Source organism: Tiliqua scincoides, chromosome 9, assembly GCF_035046505.1.
Source record: "Tiliqua scincoides isolate rTilSci1 chromosome 9, rTilSci1.hap2, whole genome shotgun sequence".
NCBI classification, from domain to species: domain Eukaryota; kingdom Metazoa; phylum Chordata; class Lepidosauria; order Squamata; family Scincidae; genus Tiliqua; species Tiliqua scincoides.
Window position 1 is genome coordinate 1,681,568 of NC_089829.1, and position 16,252 is coordinate 1,697,819.

General features: G+C 52.2%; 1 protein-coding gene across 2 annotated transcripts in view; it reads left to right on the top strand.

Annotated features, from left to right (window-relative positions):
- The window catches only part of ATP13A2 (ATPase cation transporting 13A2), a 34,739-nt gene that overhangs the window by 2,229 nt on the left and 16,258 nt on the right, over positions 1 to 16,252 (top strand). Inside the window, exons 2-13 of one of the 2 annotated variants that reach the window (XM_066637091.1) lie at positions 7,347 to 7,420; positions 7,912 to 8,079; positions 8,714 to 8,772; positions 9,732 to 9,852; positions 10,446 to 10,525; positions 10,914 to 10,991; positions 11,140 to 11,209; positions 11,882 to 12,016; positions 12,596 to 12,662; positions 12,938 to 13,069; positions 13,176 to 13,343; positions 13,574 to 13,684. In XM_066637091.1, coding sequence (XP_066493188.1) covers positions 7,347 to 7,420; positions 7,912 to 8,079; positions 8,714 to 8,772; positions 9,732 to 9,852; positions 10,446 to 10,525; positions 10,914 to 10,991; positions 11,140 to 11,209; positions 11,882 to 12,016; positions 12,596 to 12,662; positions 12,938 to 13,069; positions 13,176 to 13,343; positions 13,574 to 13,684 — 1,263 coding nt within the window. The remainder of the gene's footprint in view (positions 1 to 7,346; positions 7,421 to 7,911; positions 8,080 to 8,713; positions 8,773 to 9,731; positions 9,853 to 10,445; positions 10,526 to 10,913; positions 10,992 to 11,139; positions 11,210 to 11,881; positions 12,017 to 12,595; positions 12,663 to 12,937; positions 13,070 to 13,175; positions 13,344 to 13,573; positions 13,685 to 16,252) is intronic. The other variant, XM_066637092.1, reaches the window with a different exon arrangement.

Consider the following 16,252-nt stretch of genomic DNA (forward strand, 5'->3'; position numbering starts at 1 on the left):
CCAATGGCCAGAAATCTTAGCCAGCTGCTTCTGTCTTCTGAGATTTCTGCAGGCACTCCCAGTGCCCTTTTAAGCAAGATCTTTGCCACCATGAGTACTAGCCCCTTGCAAAGCGGAAACTGGAGTCTGGCCAGGCACCATGTTCTGTGGGCCTTCTGTAGGGGGAACCACTGCAAGACACACAGCCCAGCAATTTGGTGCCTTAATGTGACATCCCTTAAGGACCTTCTGAAGGTGTCTTCCCTCCCTGTGGGGGACCTTCAGGGGCTCAGAATTTGGCCTTGGATTGTCTCTCTGTCTGTGCTGATTTACAGACCTCCACATCGAGTTTGGCCCTGCAACAGCCAGTAGGGGGCAGGCTCTGCCACTGCAAAGTTCTCCAGCTTTACAGCGTTATCTGCTGAGGCCCACTGGCCTTTTGCTGAGTGGCACAGACCAAAGTGGCCTGTTGCAAAACTTGAACTGCTGCAGAACTGGCGAACTCCAGCCACTGCTGTTCCTGAGTGGAGCCCTGGGGCGTGGGGAGCGTTTGCACCGTGAAGAATGCTTTTGGTTTCTGCTCGTTTCTCCGCTAGCCAAGCATCGCTGAACAGAAACTGCCAGCTGTGTTCTGTATGAATAGCATCCCAAGACATCCCTTTCTCTTTTCAGATTTGTTTCCTCAGTGCAAGTCAGGTTACCCTGCTAAACTGACCCCTACTGAGAAGACTCAGGGGTTCCTCCCCCTCCCCCCCATTTTTCCAGTTTACAGATGTCCAGAGAAACATCCCAAATGGGCCACTGTGGGATGCTGGAAGCTGGGCCCAGCCTGGGTCTTGTGTCCTGAGTTGCCTTGCTAGCTAGGATTGGAGCCTCCACGTCTGGCCGCGTACCTCTGAAGCCGGGTACTGTGGCTGTACTGTGCGGGGGGTGGCCTTCATGCCCTGCTTGCAGGACTTTCCCAGGACTCCTGTGGGTGGGTGAGATGGGCCGCATCTGGCAAGGCTCTTCCGGGGTTCGGTTTCTGCCACAAGTGGAGTGAACACCAAGGACGCTCTCTTTCAGCCTTATCTAATTTCCGCCTTTGTGTCCTGATGGCTTCTGTGGGAACAGAGAGGAAGTGGGGTGTGGGAGAGGGCTGAGCGCTCTGCCTGGTGTGACCAGGAAAGGTGCTCTTTTTCTCACCACAGCTAGCCCTCTTGGCATTTGTCTCCTGGATGCCGCCAAGTTCGTAGCTTCTGCTGTGCACAGGACAGGAGGGCCTGCTAACTGGGTAAGAGGCACTTTTTCAAGTGGGTGCTCCTCTTTTATTTAGCAGGGGGAGAGTAACTGGCCCACCTCACCCCAGCACTGTCTGTTCTAGTGGCTGTCTGCTGGTATTCCTTTGCATCTTTTTAGATTGTGAGCCCTTTTGGGACAGGGAGCCATTAGATATTTGATTTTCTCTGTAAACCGCTTTGTGAACTTTTTGTTGAAAAGCGGTATATAAATACTGTTGTTGTTGTTGTTGTTGTTGTTGTTGTTGAGGGGCTCATGCGGCAGCATTTCCTCCTTTCCGGGCCACACCCGCTGCCTGCGTGATGTTAGCTGCAGCACCCCCTGCTTGCTCATCCACTGGCAAAGCTCCCCCTGGAAGCCATCCAGCGCCACCCACCTCTCTTCCCCATGCCTGGCAGCCGATGGGTGCCGGAGACACTTGTGAAAGGTGGGGCTGCAGGATGGGGGCTGTTGAATGGATGAGGCTTTGGTCAGGTGGCTGGAGTGCAACTGGGAGGTGGGGAGTGAGAGAGATTTGAAGTGACCTGGGCAAGGAGGGAAGATGAGGACAGTCATCTGGGATGGGCCTGTGGCTGGGCTACAGGATCACCTGGGAGGTGCTGGCTCTCGGTCTGTGGCATCTGCAGGTAGTCAGCCCTCTGGGGCGGGCACTTGGCCCCCTCGCTCACAGCAGAAATTGACCTGCATAAGACTGTAAAAAAAAAACTAGGAGCTGGTGGAGCACAGTGGCTGAGGGAGACTGAGGAGCTCCTCAGGATTTGCTGACTTGAATCCTGCACTGGCCAGATGGCCTTTGGAGGCCACTCCCTCTCCACCTCAGTCTTCCCTGTCCGCAGTATGGGGATAATAATAGTTATTCATCTTGCAGGGTCATTGCAAAGTCTACATCAGCATGACGCATAGAGTACACTTTGCATGCTCAGGAAGCAATATGCAAAGGCATTATCATCATCATCATCATCATCATACATTTTAAATTAAAAATTCAACTAATCCATTGTCCTGTGTCCAAGAGTGACCAGCCAGATGCTTCTGGAGAGTACGACAAGCAGCGTGTGAAGGTCACAGCCCTCTCCTGCTTTCTCTCCTGGGCAATTGGTTTTGTGAGGTAGACTGCTTTGCAATGTGGAGGTTCTATTGCTAACCCAACTAGTAAACAAGAACCCTGCTGGATTTGACCGCAGCAGTTAGTTTGGCATCCTGCCTCTTCTCATGAATGATTTGGATTTATTTTGGGGCCCCAAGCAGGGCATGGAGACAGCAGCCCTCTCCTGTTTTGCCAGCCCCTGCTTTGCCATCACGAGGCCCTCTGCCAGCCTCTCCTTCCATGAATCGGTCTCACTGTCTCTGACAGCCATCTATAGCCACCTACGTCATGCAGCTGCCCCACGTCTTGTGACTGATGACTTGTCCGGAGTTGTGTATTGTGCTAAGGGGTCTGTCCTCTAGCATGTTATGAGCCCCCACATCAGTGGGTGTTTGGTGACCCCCTCAACGTCCAGCCCTCTGTGCACGAGGGAGGGGCTTGGCTCCGCACAGCCTTTCCTGGCCTTCTGCCTTTTCTACCCCCAGCACCAGATGAGCCATATAGGATTAGAGTTGCCTCCTGTTGCTTGTGCTGCAAATGCACCCCTCTGGGAGTCCTCCCTGTGCTGCTTCTCTCCGCCCCACGACAAGGTACGCCAGCTAGATTCCCTCTTCTCTGACTCAACCATACTTGTGTGCTCTGTCATCAGATGTCCTTGGCTGGAGACGGAGGAGGAAGTTCCTCCTGCTTGATGGAACAACTTCTGCCAAAACCGGTTGGGGCACAGGGCCCTGGGGAGGTGGCTGAAGCCAAGGGGCCCTGGCTTGGCGAGCCTTGTAGCCCCCTGGCCATGCCAGGTGCTCCCTTGTTGCAGACCCAGGCCGCCTGCTGCTCTTCCCCTTACAGGCTCGAAAGCGGCCCCACAAAGGCGAGAATAGCCCCCCCCACCACAGGGCTGCCATCACTGGCAGTTTGCACAGCTCAGTGCACAGTGGCTAGAGAGCAAGCACGGAGCCTCTCCGGTCCCCTGCCCCAGAGGTGCGCCTCCTGCTTCCTGCAAGTGTGTTTGGAGAAGAGGTGTAGCCGGCAGTGAGCGGGTGCAGCTGCAGACGCCCCAGCCACGTCTGCCCTTGGGACGGGGCTTCCTTCCTGCAAAAGGACAAGTAAGCCCGGGGGGAAAACCCAGGAATGGTGGGGGTGGGGTCCTTAGGAAATAAGCATCAGGAAGGGGAGCAGGAAAAGCACCTGCAAAGCCGGTCTGCTCTGGTCTGGGCATCTTGACAGAATTGGACTCTCCTTCATGCAAGAAAGCGGGAACTGGGGCAAGGAAGGTCTGTTCTGTTGGCTCTCCAGCTCGGTTGGCCCCCACCTCTCTGACCCTGTGGGAAACACAGGGAAACATTGAGCAGGTCTGCTTGAGCAGGATTGCCTCCACCCCACCCCTGTGCATGCACATGGCACACTCCAAGGAGCCATGGTCCTTCTTCCAGGATATGTCATGGCAGGGCGAGAGGCTTGCGGGGGATTTCTGTGCCATCCACCCGCCCACGGAAGTGACCTGCAACAAGAGCTTTCCTCCTATTTTCACTGCAAGCTTTAGTCCATCTTCTCTGCCCATTTCCTGAGAGTGCAGAGAACGGGGGCTGTGCCTGCCCTACATTGTCAGGTATCGTTACCGGCTCCACGGCTAGTGGAACATGCCCCTCTCTCTTTGGGGACCTGGACAAAGATCCCTACTATCTTTGGGGGGGGGGGTTGTTTCTGGGTTTTTTTCTACCTTCAGCAAATCACTGGCAGATTTTCTGTAGAATCTGATTGGTGAAAAGGAATGGCCCGATGGAAGGAGCTGTGGCTTCCTTAGGGAAGCTGGGGAGGTGAGTCATGAGGGGAGTTCACCTCCATTCTTTGGTGAATGGAGGGGGGGGAGAGCACTGTGTGTGTGGGCCTGCCTCTTGACATCTCTGGATCACTTTTTGCTATTTTACGCCTGTGAAAGAGATAAGAAAATGACAGCTGATAGAGCATGACTTTTCCAACGCTACACAGTGAGTCTGTGGCAGAGACAGGATATTATTATTATCCAATTTTTGCACAGTCATGTTGTTTTTGGCTGGATTTGTATATATCCACCTATTGAGCCCTTCCCAAGGTCCTAGGACAGGCGGCTATTTTTTTAAATTGTTGTGTTACAAATATCACCGTAGTATATGTGCTGTTCCTAGTAAGGCAGGTAATTGACTGATGGAACTTGTGCTCATTCCGATGGTGTTCAAGTACTTTTCCAGGTGTTTCAGGATAGCACCCACGGCTCCTATGACGCTTGGGTTCATTCTTGCTCTCTTGTGCCAGTCTTTCAATTTCTATTTGTAGGGCCTGATACTTGGTGATTTTCTCCAGTTCTTTATCTGCTATTTTACTGTCACCAGGTACTGCAATGTCTGCTATCCAGACTTTCTTAACCTTCTTGTCAATGATGGTTATGTCTGGTGTATTGTGTGGCAGATGTCTGTTGGTTTGTATTCTAAAATTCCAGAGCACTTTGACTTCTTTGCGTCTGTCAGTGTCGCTGCGTGGATGTAGGGCTTGATTCATTGTCATTATCTTCCTGGTCTTCTTGTCTAGCACTTCTCATTCAACCTGGGCCAGTCTGCTCTTCCAACTGTGTTTGACTGGAATTGCTCTGATGGTGTTTCCTGCATTGAGTTTGGATAGCAAGATCTTCTTCACCCTCCTAATATAATCATTATTAATCTTCCTTTTAACTTCTGCATGTTTAATGGTTTCCACCTGAAGAATGCCTAAATACAGGTGTGTGCCACTTTTGTTTACATAATCACTCAGACCTCTTTTTTTCTTCCACTACCTGTTGTATTTGTACACCTCCAATTTTACGTGTTAGATATAATCTGTCTACATTACTTTTTGGATGCAGTGCATGTTCATTAATTTTCATGTTTTATGATCCAACTTTTCTAATCACTTTGAGTCCAATCAATTATTCTGGCTGGGAATCTAATTCCTGGGATGGCCCATGTATTTATAATTTGAATGATATTTCCTTCATTTAACTTTGACCAAGTTTTTTCACAACCTTTTAGTGTAATCTCACTGTGTCAGATCTTTCATTTTTACATTCAGGATCTTATCTGCTCCTAAGATTCCTAAATACTCATTTCCATTATTTGACAATGTTTTTGCAGTGCATCCATTTCCACTTTCTATTCCATCTAGGCTCTGTATTTTTTCATGTTACATTTATCCAATTCAAACTTCATTTGAATTTCACTGCTAAATATTTGCACTGTATTCAGCAGTGATTCGAGTTCAGTGGGGCTTTTTGCATATAATTTTAAATCATTCATGTACAGCAGGTGATTTATTTTCCCGGCTTGGTCTGAAATATGGTATCCCATTTTTGTTTTATTCAGAATCATTGACAAGGGAATTAAAGAGATGTTAAGCAGCTGTGGTGACAAAGAATCTTTCTCATCTGCAATGAGAACACTGATTTTCCTTCTAGGGCTGTTATGGACTACATCCAGAAGTAGTTCTTTGCACACTCAGAGGATGAGGCCCCGGAGGTGTTGCTAGAGGCAGTGTTGCGCAGGGTGGTAGTGTTGTGACATCACTTTGAATTCTTTCCGAAGAGAAGGCAGTGGCAGCCCTATGATGTTGCTCCAGTCCTCCTCCTTTGGAGGCTGAGCTGAAATAGAGGAGGAACAGGGTGGTAGTGACATCGCAAAGCACTGAAACAGAGGAGGCGGCCACTGCTTACCTGTGACCACGCTGTTGCTGGTATCTTTCCTGCCAGCGCATCTTGGTTGGGCATCATGTGGCACCCATTTCTAACCGAGCACCTGGGGTGGCCTCTTCCCCCTCCCCCTGCTAGCTGTGCCACTGTGTGACGCCAGAATTTCTTGTTGTGATCATCACTGACCCCCTTCCCTGAATGCTGGGGGGCTGCAGACTCTCTCCAGAAAACCCTGGGATGATTTGGGTGCCCTAATGGAGTGGCCTTGAGGCTTTCCCTTGCAGTTTGCTGTGGGTGCTCCATGAAGGAAGAAGAGTGAGCTCTCCCCTGTGTGTTGGAATCTGGCTAGTCCAGCTGGGGCAGTTGGGAGTTTTGAAGCTCTTTCCTGATGAGATGTTGTTTGCGTCGTGGCTTAAAGAAAACATATATCAGTCTTCCTGCTTCCTGGTCTTGTGTGACGCCTGCCGTGGCTGGCGATTCCCACTCTGATATGCTGTGATGCAATACAAATGTTGCAATATGGTCCAATCCTGGCAGCAAGGAAAGTGGACCTAAAAGGATGCAAAAAGGAGCCCGATAAAAAAATGGGAGAGGCACGCTGTGCTGGGGAGGGAACAGAAGAGTGTCTACTGGCATCTTCCTGAAAAGGGTGGGTGGGAGCGCCGCCTCTTCTCTGCAGTTATGGGGTAGGAGAGGGCAAAGGTGCTTGTGACATGTGCCACTCCTCATGGTCTGCTGCAGGCCTGCCTTTCAGAATGAGGTGGCACATCCAGGCAGCCTCGTTTTCTGCTCCTTCCTCCTCCTCTGAGCACTTACAGCACCGTCCATGTGTGCAACACTTGCCCTGGGGTGAAAAGAGATGTCCCTGCCCCAGGGAGCTTACAGTCTAGGTATAGATGCCAGGCACATAAGGAGGGATGGAAAGAAGGCAAAGACCCAGTGTCCAGAAGCGGATGCAGTGTTTCAGTGGCATGAAATTTGGGGCCAGAGGGTGCTGCCAAGAAGAAAGGTGGGCTGAAGTAAGCCTCTTGCAGATGTTATGGGGAGGAGCAGTTGAGGGCAGTGGGGCCGAAAGGGCAAAGGTCGCAGGCAGGACCACTGGGGTAGCCCCCTCCCACCCAGAGTGTAGGTGCGAAGCAGAGGTGCCCAGGCCAGTGGGAGACCTGCCCCAGCCCCTGAGAGTTCTGCTGCTCAAATGTTGTGGGCTCCTCAGGGGCCTCTTCAGAGGCAGGGAAATATCTGGCAGGGTGGGAACAAAGGGACGGATGAGGAGGGGCACTTGGAAGGTGAGGCTTCTCCTTCTCCTTGCAGATAGCGGCAAGCTGCTGGGCACACCCCAGCCAAACTACAGGACCATCCAGCGGAGCCCTCCAAAGCCCTACATGGTAAGGAGAGCTTTGATGCAGGGAGAGGGCCAGGGTCAGAGCGCTGTCTCTTTGCCGAGAGGCAGCCTCAGGCATCGACAGTGAACTGGCTGGGTGCCCTGTGCAGCGGAACCTTGCAGAACCTCAGCTGCTGGCTGAGAGGAGCGTGGGGTGTGTGTGTGTGTGTGTTGCGGGGGGCGGGGAGCAAGGCTTCATCCCATTCCTCAAAGCAAGTGCCTTGCGATGACTGCTGCTGTGGGTTGCTCTCTTCTCTTTTGACACGTGGAGAAGAGTTTGCATCCAGCAGGGGGCCAGGGAGGCTCCAGCTGCTGACCCCTGTGGAGCATTCCCCCATATGGCATCTCCTCTGTGGGTGGATTAAGATGCCCTTTTCTTGGAGGCGAGAAGTCCTTCCATCCAGGGAGAAGTTTGGGCTTGGAAAGTGCAGGTGGCACTCCTTTTCCGGGGGCCACTGCCCGGTGTGTGCCAACCCTCCCTCCGTTCTCCCCCAGGAAGTCAGCGGCTACCAGAGCAAGACCTGGAAGATTGTCCTGTGCCACGTCTTCACCTTGTTCACGCTGGGAGTCCCTCTGATTGCCTTTCACTGGGCACCGCGCCTTGCAATCCGTGCCAAGTGCAGCCGCTGCCCGCTCCGCCATGCTGACTGGGTGGTCATTCGGGTAAGTGGGAGGGAAGAGACACAGGCCTACCTTGGGGACTGGGAAGAGGGTTGGGACCAGTCTTTGGAAAGCAGCTGCCACAGCCTGCAGCCATAACCAGGTCTGCGCCACCGTGAGGAGGAAGCCGGTTTTTGCAGCATCTCCTGGAGTCAAGCCCAGCTGCTCGTTCAATTTCAGGGTTCCATTTCCTTTTGGAACTGTCTTGGTGTAAACGAAAACCCAAGTTTGACCGATAGATTTTTCAAACCAGGGCTACTCAACTCGTGCAGACGCAGAGCAGGGGCAAAATGAGGGAGGGAGGGAAGTTGTTGGGTCCCTGGCACCCATCCCAGCAGGCCCTGCCTGTCCTGGCAAGCCGGTGTCCTAAAAACAGGTTGCCCTGTGTGACCAGCAGCTTATGGAGCACAGCGACTGAAAATCACACTGACTGAAAACATCCAACTGCCGTGGAGTCAGAAGAAAATGTCCCCTCCCTGTGTTTGCATGTACACCTCCTTGCATCACTGTCCCCAATTGAAAGCTTTACAGAAAAGAGAGAACGGATTGGTGACTCTTTGGGCGTGGAGGAAGGGGGGGAGTGTAGGAACCAGGTTCTCCCCCTCTCTCAAGCCATCCTCATGCTCATCTTTTGCAGGACGAGTTTGGGCAATACTTCACGGCAAGGGTGCGAACGGAGCAGATCGAGGGAGGCAGGTAAGCCAGATGTCAGGGCAGGTAGAGGCTGGAAGAAGAGCTGCGTAGTCAGAGGGGATTGATTCAACTGGTGGGTAGAAGGGTTTTTAGACTGCTTTTCTGCCCTATCAAAGAGAACAACTTGCAATTAAACAAAAGTGTAAATTACATTTTGCTTCCCTGGAGTCTGCACTTCTGGCCAGTCTATTTGGGACAGACACACAGAAGTCCCTCTTTCCTGCGCAGGACAGAATCACATCTGAACCTGGCTTCCACAGCTGTGGCAAAGGCCATGAACTTCCAAAGCACGACTTCAATAAGGCCACGTCTTCTTCCTGTTGGAAGCCTCCCTGTTCTGAGGCATTCTACCTCAGGCTACCAGATAGAGGTTGCACAGACAGGGAAGGGCTTCCTGCCTGGTGCATGGGCTTCTCAGAAGGAGCTATGCTTGCCTTTGCTGGAAAGATGCTGGACTGGATAGATTTTTCTCCTGACACAGTGGTCTCTGCTGATGTTCTTGACTAAACAGGACTTCCACACAATATACTTAATTTTGGAACAAATTGCTGGGTACTGATTTCAGAAATGTGTTTGCCCCTGAAGTTTGTCACCCAGCTACCTGTGGTCAGTGTGGTCTAGATTGCAGAGAGTGCCCTTCTAGGAAAGACTGGGGTGGCCTGCAGCTGCAAAAAGCTGGAACAGAGCACTTACTTAGGACTCAAGCCCGGCCTCAGTCTTCCACAACTGCAGACTGAGATGTGTAATATGTGATGTGTAATATGTACTCCCCTTCTGGGGTTGTTGTGTTAATCAAGATTAACAAGCGTGAAGGATTTTGCCTACTCAGAAAAGCCTGTACAAATGTGATCATTACACATTTAATGCATGAGGGGAGGCATAGTGTCCAAATCCCCCTCTGAACCTAGGAATTCATAGCAGTTTGTGCTTAAAAGTGTGCTGTTCCTTCCCCTCTTGTGAAGCCTGGAGCCACACCTTCTGACTGGAAGAGATGACAACAAAAGCAGCGTCGCGATTGGGGTGTTGGAGGGCGACAGCGGAGACACAGTTGGGCTGCATCAGAAGGAGGAAGAGGAGGATGAGGTCTATCTCTCTTACTATAAGCTGCAAAACTGCTCCTTGTGCCTAACCCAGGGGATAGGAAGCCCCACATGACATCAGTTTAACCAAAATTGCCCATGTGCTGAGAGAGAGTCCAGTATCTTATGTGCATGTGTGCACATGCAAGCAACACATGGCAGCTTAGAGGGGCCATCTCACCGCTCCGTGCCCAGACCTGCGATGCGCAGCAGCCTTTCCCTGCTTGGGACCCTTTCCGCATCCCAGCTGGTTTCTGTATGTACATGTTTTCCTCGCCTTCGCTGAGGGGTGCAGACATACTGTGCTTGCACCCTTGTCTCCTTTATCCACCTAACAATGCCCCTGCAAGGGAGGAGTGGAAGCAAAGGACTTGTCTGTGGCCACCAGTGAGGTTCCATGGCTGAACATGGATTGGGACCCGATCCTCATCCAAGGAGCTACCCCGGGTCTTGGCTTGGTTTTGTCTCCCTGCTCTCCCTTTGGTGCCTGTAGTTTTGTTTGGGGGGGTCTGTTTGGGGGGGTCTCTCTCTCTTAGCTTATCCTTGGCAACTGTGCTAGGATGGCAGGATGTCCTAACATGCCCTTCTCTTGGCTAGAAAAACATCATTCGCTACTTCCACTTTGAGGGTTTGCGCTACATCTGGATTGAGAAGCGGCAGTCATACTGTCAAGCCAGGTAGGCACCATTTTGCCCTCTCTCATTTCTTTCCTGTCATCCCAGCAAAACTCATCTTTGGGGGGGGGGTGTGATTTGCGAACATCTGTGCAGAGAGCAGATTCCTTCACTTGTGGATAAATCACAGAAATGCAACACGTACTTTCTATTCACACAGTCCAGCCAAACAGCCACGTAGCTGAATCCAACTTCCCATTACTCTCTTAGCATATTAAACATTGCGTAACAGACCCTTCGCCCTCTTGCATGTTGGAATGTTCATGAACATTTCATGACATCACAGTAACTCAATCAGTGGTGGGGCAGGACTGGGCCACAGGGCAGTTGCCTGCTTTCAGCCTGTTAACAAGAGGCACAATCTTTCTTTCCCTTCGTTTGCATTTTGCAGCGTCTTGGATGAACACCAGACCTGTTCAGACATCCACCTTTCCCGTGGTGGGTTGAGCACCCAAGAGCAAAGTGCCAGGTAAGAGAGTGCCATGATTTTGAAGAGGTTTCACTCATCCCCAAATAGCTCTGTGATGCAGTAAATGAGGGGTTTGTGGTGCCTTCTTGGTTCCTTTTCTGACATTTGCATGTGTTGTGTGTGTATCATTTTCCTCTTCCCTTAACAGGAGGAAGGTTTATGGACCGAACCAGATAGATGTACCAGTCAAATCTTATCTCAGGTTGCTGATAGATGAGGTATGTATTTAACTGAGGGGACAATTCTGTGGCCCGGGAGATGTCGCAAACACGCCGTAACCTCGGTTATGCCTGCGCATGGAGGCTGAATTCAGCCTCCGCGCTGATGGAGGGACTGAGCCTTGCTTCGGCCAACACAAGGTTCTGGGGAGGGCAGGGAGGAGGAGGGAGGATGGCCGGTGGGCAGCCTTGGGGGCAGAGACCTGGCAGTTATGCCGGATCCCAGCCCCATTCCCAAGCAGCATGGAGCTGCTTCAAGCCATTCCGCTCTCCTCAGACTTGTGCCACCTCAGGAGGTTGTGCAAGTCTGAGGAGACCCAAAGGGGCTGCAGTGGCTTATCCGGGAGTAAGGGGACGAGTTTCCCCTTACCTTCGGTTGAGACACTGTGGTGCCCTATCTCGCATGGGATACAGCGCAAGCCTCCTGGCTTGCCTGTTTCCAATGCAAGATAGGATTGTGCCTTCAGTGTCACTCTTGAGGGTGACATTTCTCCTTGCAGGGCTGACTGGGTGTCCCAAACAAAGGGTCCCCTTTCTGATCTACTTCTCCAGGTGATGGGGCAGTGCCTGGGTTACGGGACATTCCCAGGCTGCCTAGACAGCAGCACTGACTGAATGTTTGGAAACGCTCTGATGCAACCCTCTGCTTTCCTCCCTCTCTTCTCACTGCAGGTATTGAACCCGTTCTACCTCTTCCAGGTTTTCAGCGTCACCTTGTGGTTCTGTGAGACCTACTACTACTATGCTGTCTGCATTGTCCTCATCTCCGCCGTCTCGATTGCCGTCTCTCTCTATGAGACAAAGAAGGTGGGTCGCAAGGATGGCCCCAGAATCCCCTCAGATGCGGGTATGGCTCTTCCACCTGCAAGCGCTGCCGCCCTCAAAAGCAAATGTTGCGAGGACTGGGGCTGGCCCATCAGTGAGGCTGGTTGAGGCAGCAGGCTTAGGGGGCAGCGCCACTGCCGTGCCATCCTTCTCCTAATCCCTGTATTTTAAAAGAGAAAGGAAAGTTGAGGGGACAGAACTTTCCCCTTTTCTTCTGTATGCTGCCTTTTAAAATAAGTTCATTCACAATATCCTTTTGAGTTTTTTATTCCCCCAGATAAATTGATTGTGAGCTTAGTGAAGACAGAATTATTAACATGTATCAAAAGTTCTGCAAACCATTCTGAGCCCCCGGGATAGAGCAGGGTATAGATTGAACAAAATGAAAAAATGGAAGTGGCCCCAGGGAACCCAACTCTGGCCAGATATCCGCACCGTTGCGTACAGGAGGTTGGGGGCGTGACCAGGAAGTTTTCCTGAGTTGAGTTCCAAAGTGCCGTGCAGCTTTTGCTGGTCCTCGATGGCTTCCTGCTGACTTTGATCCCTTCCCCCCCCCCCCAGCAAAGCACGACCCTGCAAAACATGGTGACGATGTCAGTCAGTGTGAAGATCCACACGGCCTCTGGAGGTAAGGGTCACATCACTGGAAAGAGCACTGAGAGGGCCTGCTCCTTGGCACTGGAAGCAGCACCCCTTTTGCAACCTCAGCCCATGTGTTGTGTTCCCTCTTTGGGGGGGAGTCAGCGTTGAGCTGTTCCTGATTCTGTTGGCTTGGGGGTATTGCTGGTTCCTGGCCATTCCCCCCCATTACAGCCAGATAAGGCTAATGGGACTGTCTGTGGGTTTGTTTTGACTGGTGTGCTGGCAGTGTAACCTCTGTTTTCTTGGGGGGGGGGGTTGCAGAGGAGAGGACAGTGAGTTCCACAGACCTCGTGCCTGGGGACTGCATCGTCATACCTGCGGATGGGACTCTGGTGCCTTGTGATGCCGCCCTACTCACTGGAGAGTGTGTGGTCAATGAGAGCATGCTGACTGGTGAGCCAGAGATGGGGGGAGGAACAAATGCCATTGAGGGGAAGGAACGACTGTGCCCCGCTTGTCTCCACTTGACCTGGGTCACCAGCTGAGGCTTTGCCCACAGGAGAAAGTGTCCCGGTGATGAAAACGCCTCTGCCTGAAGGTCCGCCAGGCGCCAGCCCTGTCTATTCCCCGGAGGAGCATAAGCGGCACACGCTGTTCTGTGGGACGAGGGTCATCCAGGCACGATCCTATGTGGGCACAGAGGTCCTGGCCTTGGTGACCCGCACAGGTCAGCATCTCTGGGGATGGGTGCCCAGCCACGCCAGCTGGGGCTCTTGGGAGCAGCTTGTAGTGGGCCTGCCTGGTACTGTTTTGGATAATTAGGAACGTGGGAGTGCTGCCAGCAATGGGAGGGTCCTCTGGGGCCAGCCTGGCATTTGCTGTTGAGGGGCCGTTCTTCAGTGGAACAGCCTCTTGGCCTGATCCTGAGATGGCACACCTGTGGTTTTCCCTCTCCAGGCTTTTGCACAGAGAAAGGAGACCTGATCAGCTCCATCCTCTATCCTAAGCCAGTGAACTTCAAGTTTTACAAGGATGCCATGAAGTTTGTCCTCTTCCTGGCCGTTCTGGGTATGTTGTGATGCTGGCACTGCGGGGAGGTCTGGGACCCAGTGGGTGGGGCAGGGCAGCAGGCAGAGAAGCTGGGGCTTGAGGAAGATCAGGGAGGGGTCGTTGCAGAGGCCATGCAAGGGGGAGGGCAGAGGCAGTCACTTGCCAGGTTCGTAATGTGACAGGTGGGAGAGGGAAATGCAGCGGGTCCGCGTGGGGAGGAGGACACATAGTGGGGAGACCTGTCCCAGCAGAAGATCTGGGGGAAGGGAAAGAGGTCAGGAGAAGCGGGTGCCCTTTCTCCCCTGGGCGTCTTGATGCTGGATAGATGGAATCAGGGAGATTGGTAGAAGGTGAGCTGGAGCCAGAAGCCTGACTGACACAACTTGGAACCAGGTGGTTGGGGCACTGGGAAGTGGGCTGTCTCTGGGATCCTTTGGGAAGGGTGTGTTAAAGTTAGTTGAGCACCTGTTCTGCATGCAAGTCAGCAAAAGAGGGGCACCTGCTAGGGAAGGACTTAAGCAAACTTGCCAAGAGGGGCAGGGAATTCCTTGGTGACTGCTGAGACCACCAGCGGCCAGGTGCTGGGGAAACATGGGCTGGGAGGGAGGGGGGCAAAAGCCCAAGGCCTGTGGGCCATGTTGGGCACCGCCTTTGCCTGCTGCACTGCCTACCCTCTGGAGCCTTTCCCTGCGCAGCTTTCGAGACCACTCTGAAAGCCAGGAAACCCGAAGCGCTGCTCAAAAGCGCTCTGGAAGTCTCAGGAGGCCTTTGGAGTGGTCCCAAATGCTGCACAGAGCTCCATGCAGCTAGGTAAGTATCTGGGGAGGGGCAGTGTGATGCTGGGGGGCCAGCATTGCGGACCTGCACCCCTGGGTGACACGGGGCAAGGTCCATAACTGCATGACAAGTTAGGAATGGCTGACTTCAAGATCAGGGAGACATATCCGTTGGCCAGTCTTGCACCCGAGAGGAGACAGGTTGTTGGTTTCCTTGAAAACTGGAGTGCTTCCGTATGGCTGGAAGAGAACATAAGAACAGCCCCACTGGATCAGGCCATAGGCCCATCTAGTCCAACTTCACGTATCTAATGGTGGCCCACCAAATGCCCCAGGGAGCACACCAGAAAACAAAAGACCTGCATCCTGGTGCCCTCCCCTGCATTTGGCATTCTGATACATAGCCCATTTCTAAAATCAGGAGGTTGCACATGCACATCATGGCTTGTAACCCTTAATGGATTTTTCCTCCAGAAACTTGTCCAATCCCCTTTTAAAGGCATCCAGGCCAGATGCCATCACCACATCCTGCGGCAGGGAGTTCCACAGACCAACCACACGCTGAGTAAAGAAATATTTTCTTTTGTCTGTACTAACTCAATTTTAGTAACTAACTCAATTTTAACTAACTCCCAACACTCAATTTTAGTGGATGTCCCCTGGTTCTGGTGTTGTGTGACAGTCTAAAGAGCGTCTCTCTATTCACTCTGACCTTCCTGTGCATAATTTTGTATGTCTCAGTCATGTCCCCCCTCAGGCGTCTCTTTTCTAGGCTGAAGAGGCCCAATCGCCGTAGCCTTTCCTCATAGGGAAGGTGCCCCAGCCCACTCATTTTGATCTCCTGCACCTTTTCCATTTCCACTATGTCTTTTTTGAGATACGGCGACCAGAACTGGACACAATACTCCAGGTGTGGCCTTACCATAGATTTTGTACAACAGCATTATAATATTAGCCGTTTTGTTCTCAATACCTTTTCTAATGATCCCAAGCATAGAATTGGCCTTCTTTACCACTGCCGCACTTTGGGTCGACACTTTCATCGACCTGTCCGCCACCACCCCAAGATCTCTCTCCTGATCTGTCTCAGACAGCTCAGAACCCATTAGCCTATATGTGAAGTTTTGATTTTTTGCCCCAATGTGCATGACTTTACACTTACATTGAAACGCACCTGCCATTTTGCTGCCCATTCTGCCAGTTTGGAGAGATCCTTCTGGAGCTCCTCACAATAATTATAATTATAATACATTAGCCCCATCCTCCAATAATTATCCTCCATTAGCCCCATCCCTGCTCCCTCTCTCTGCAATCGTCCATTAGCCCCATCCCTGTTTCCACAATCTTCCTTTCTGCCCCTCCACTCCTGCGTCATCCCCCAGGGGCCGGGGCTAAGAACAGGCCCTCAGTTTGGCTGTACGTGCCATAAGAGGCGACTAAACAGCCACCGGGTAGATGGGGCTCGTCAGCCTGGGAAGGCAGCTCATCTGAGAGAAGGAGAACTCTGATCCCAAACCTCCACTGCCTTGTGGCTACATCCAGTTCTGGAAAAGGCTTCAGGAGTCAACCTCGAGGCAAAATCAGGAGCCGGAGTCCCTGAGGCAGTTCATGGCTGAACACAGTCACGTTCTGGCAACTCCTGCGACGCTGCTGAAACCAACCGTAGTGGCCTCTGCCTTTCCATTGGACCATTCCAGCGACGTGGAGAGGGGGGATTTGCTGCATGGGTAACAGCATATCCTCCATACCTTCTTTACCCAGGCTTCGCGCACTGGAGAGGACACTCCAACTTCGCCATACGGCGTCGGCA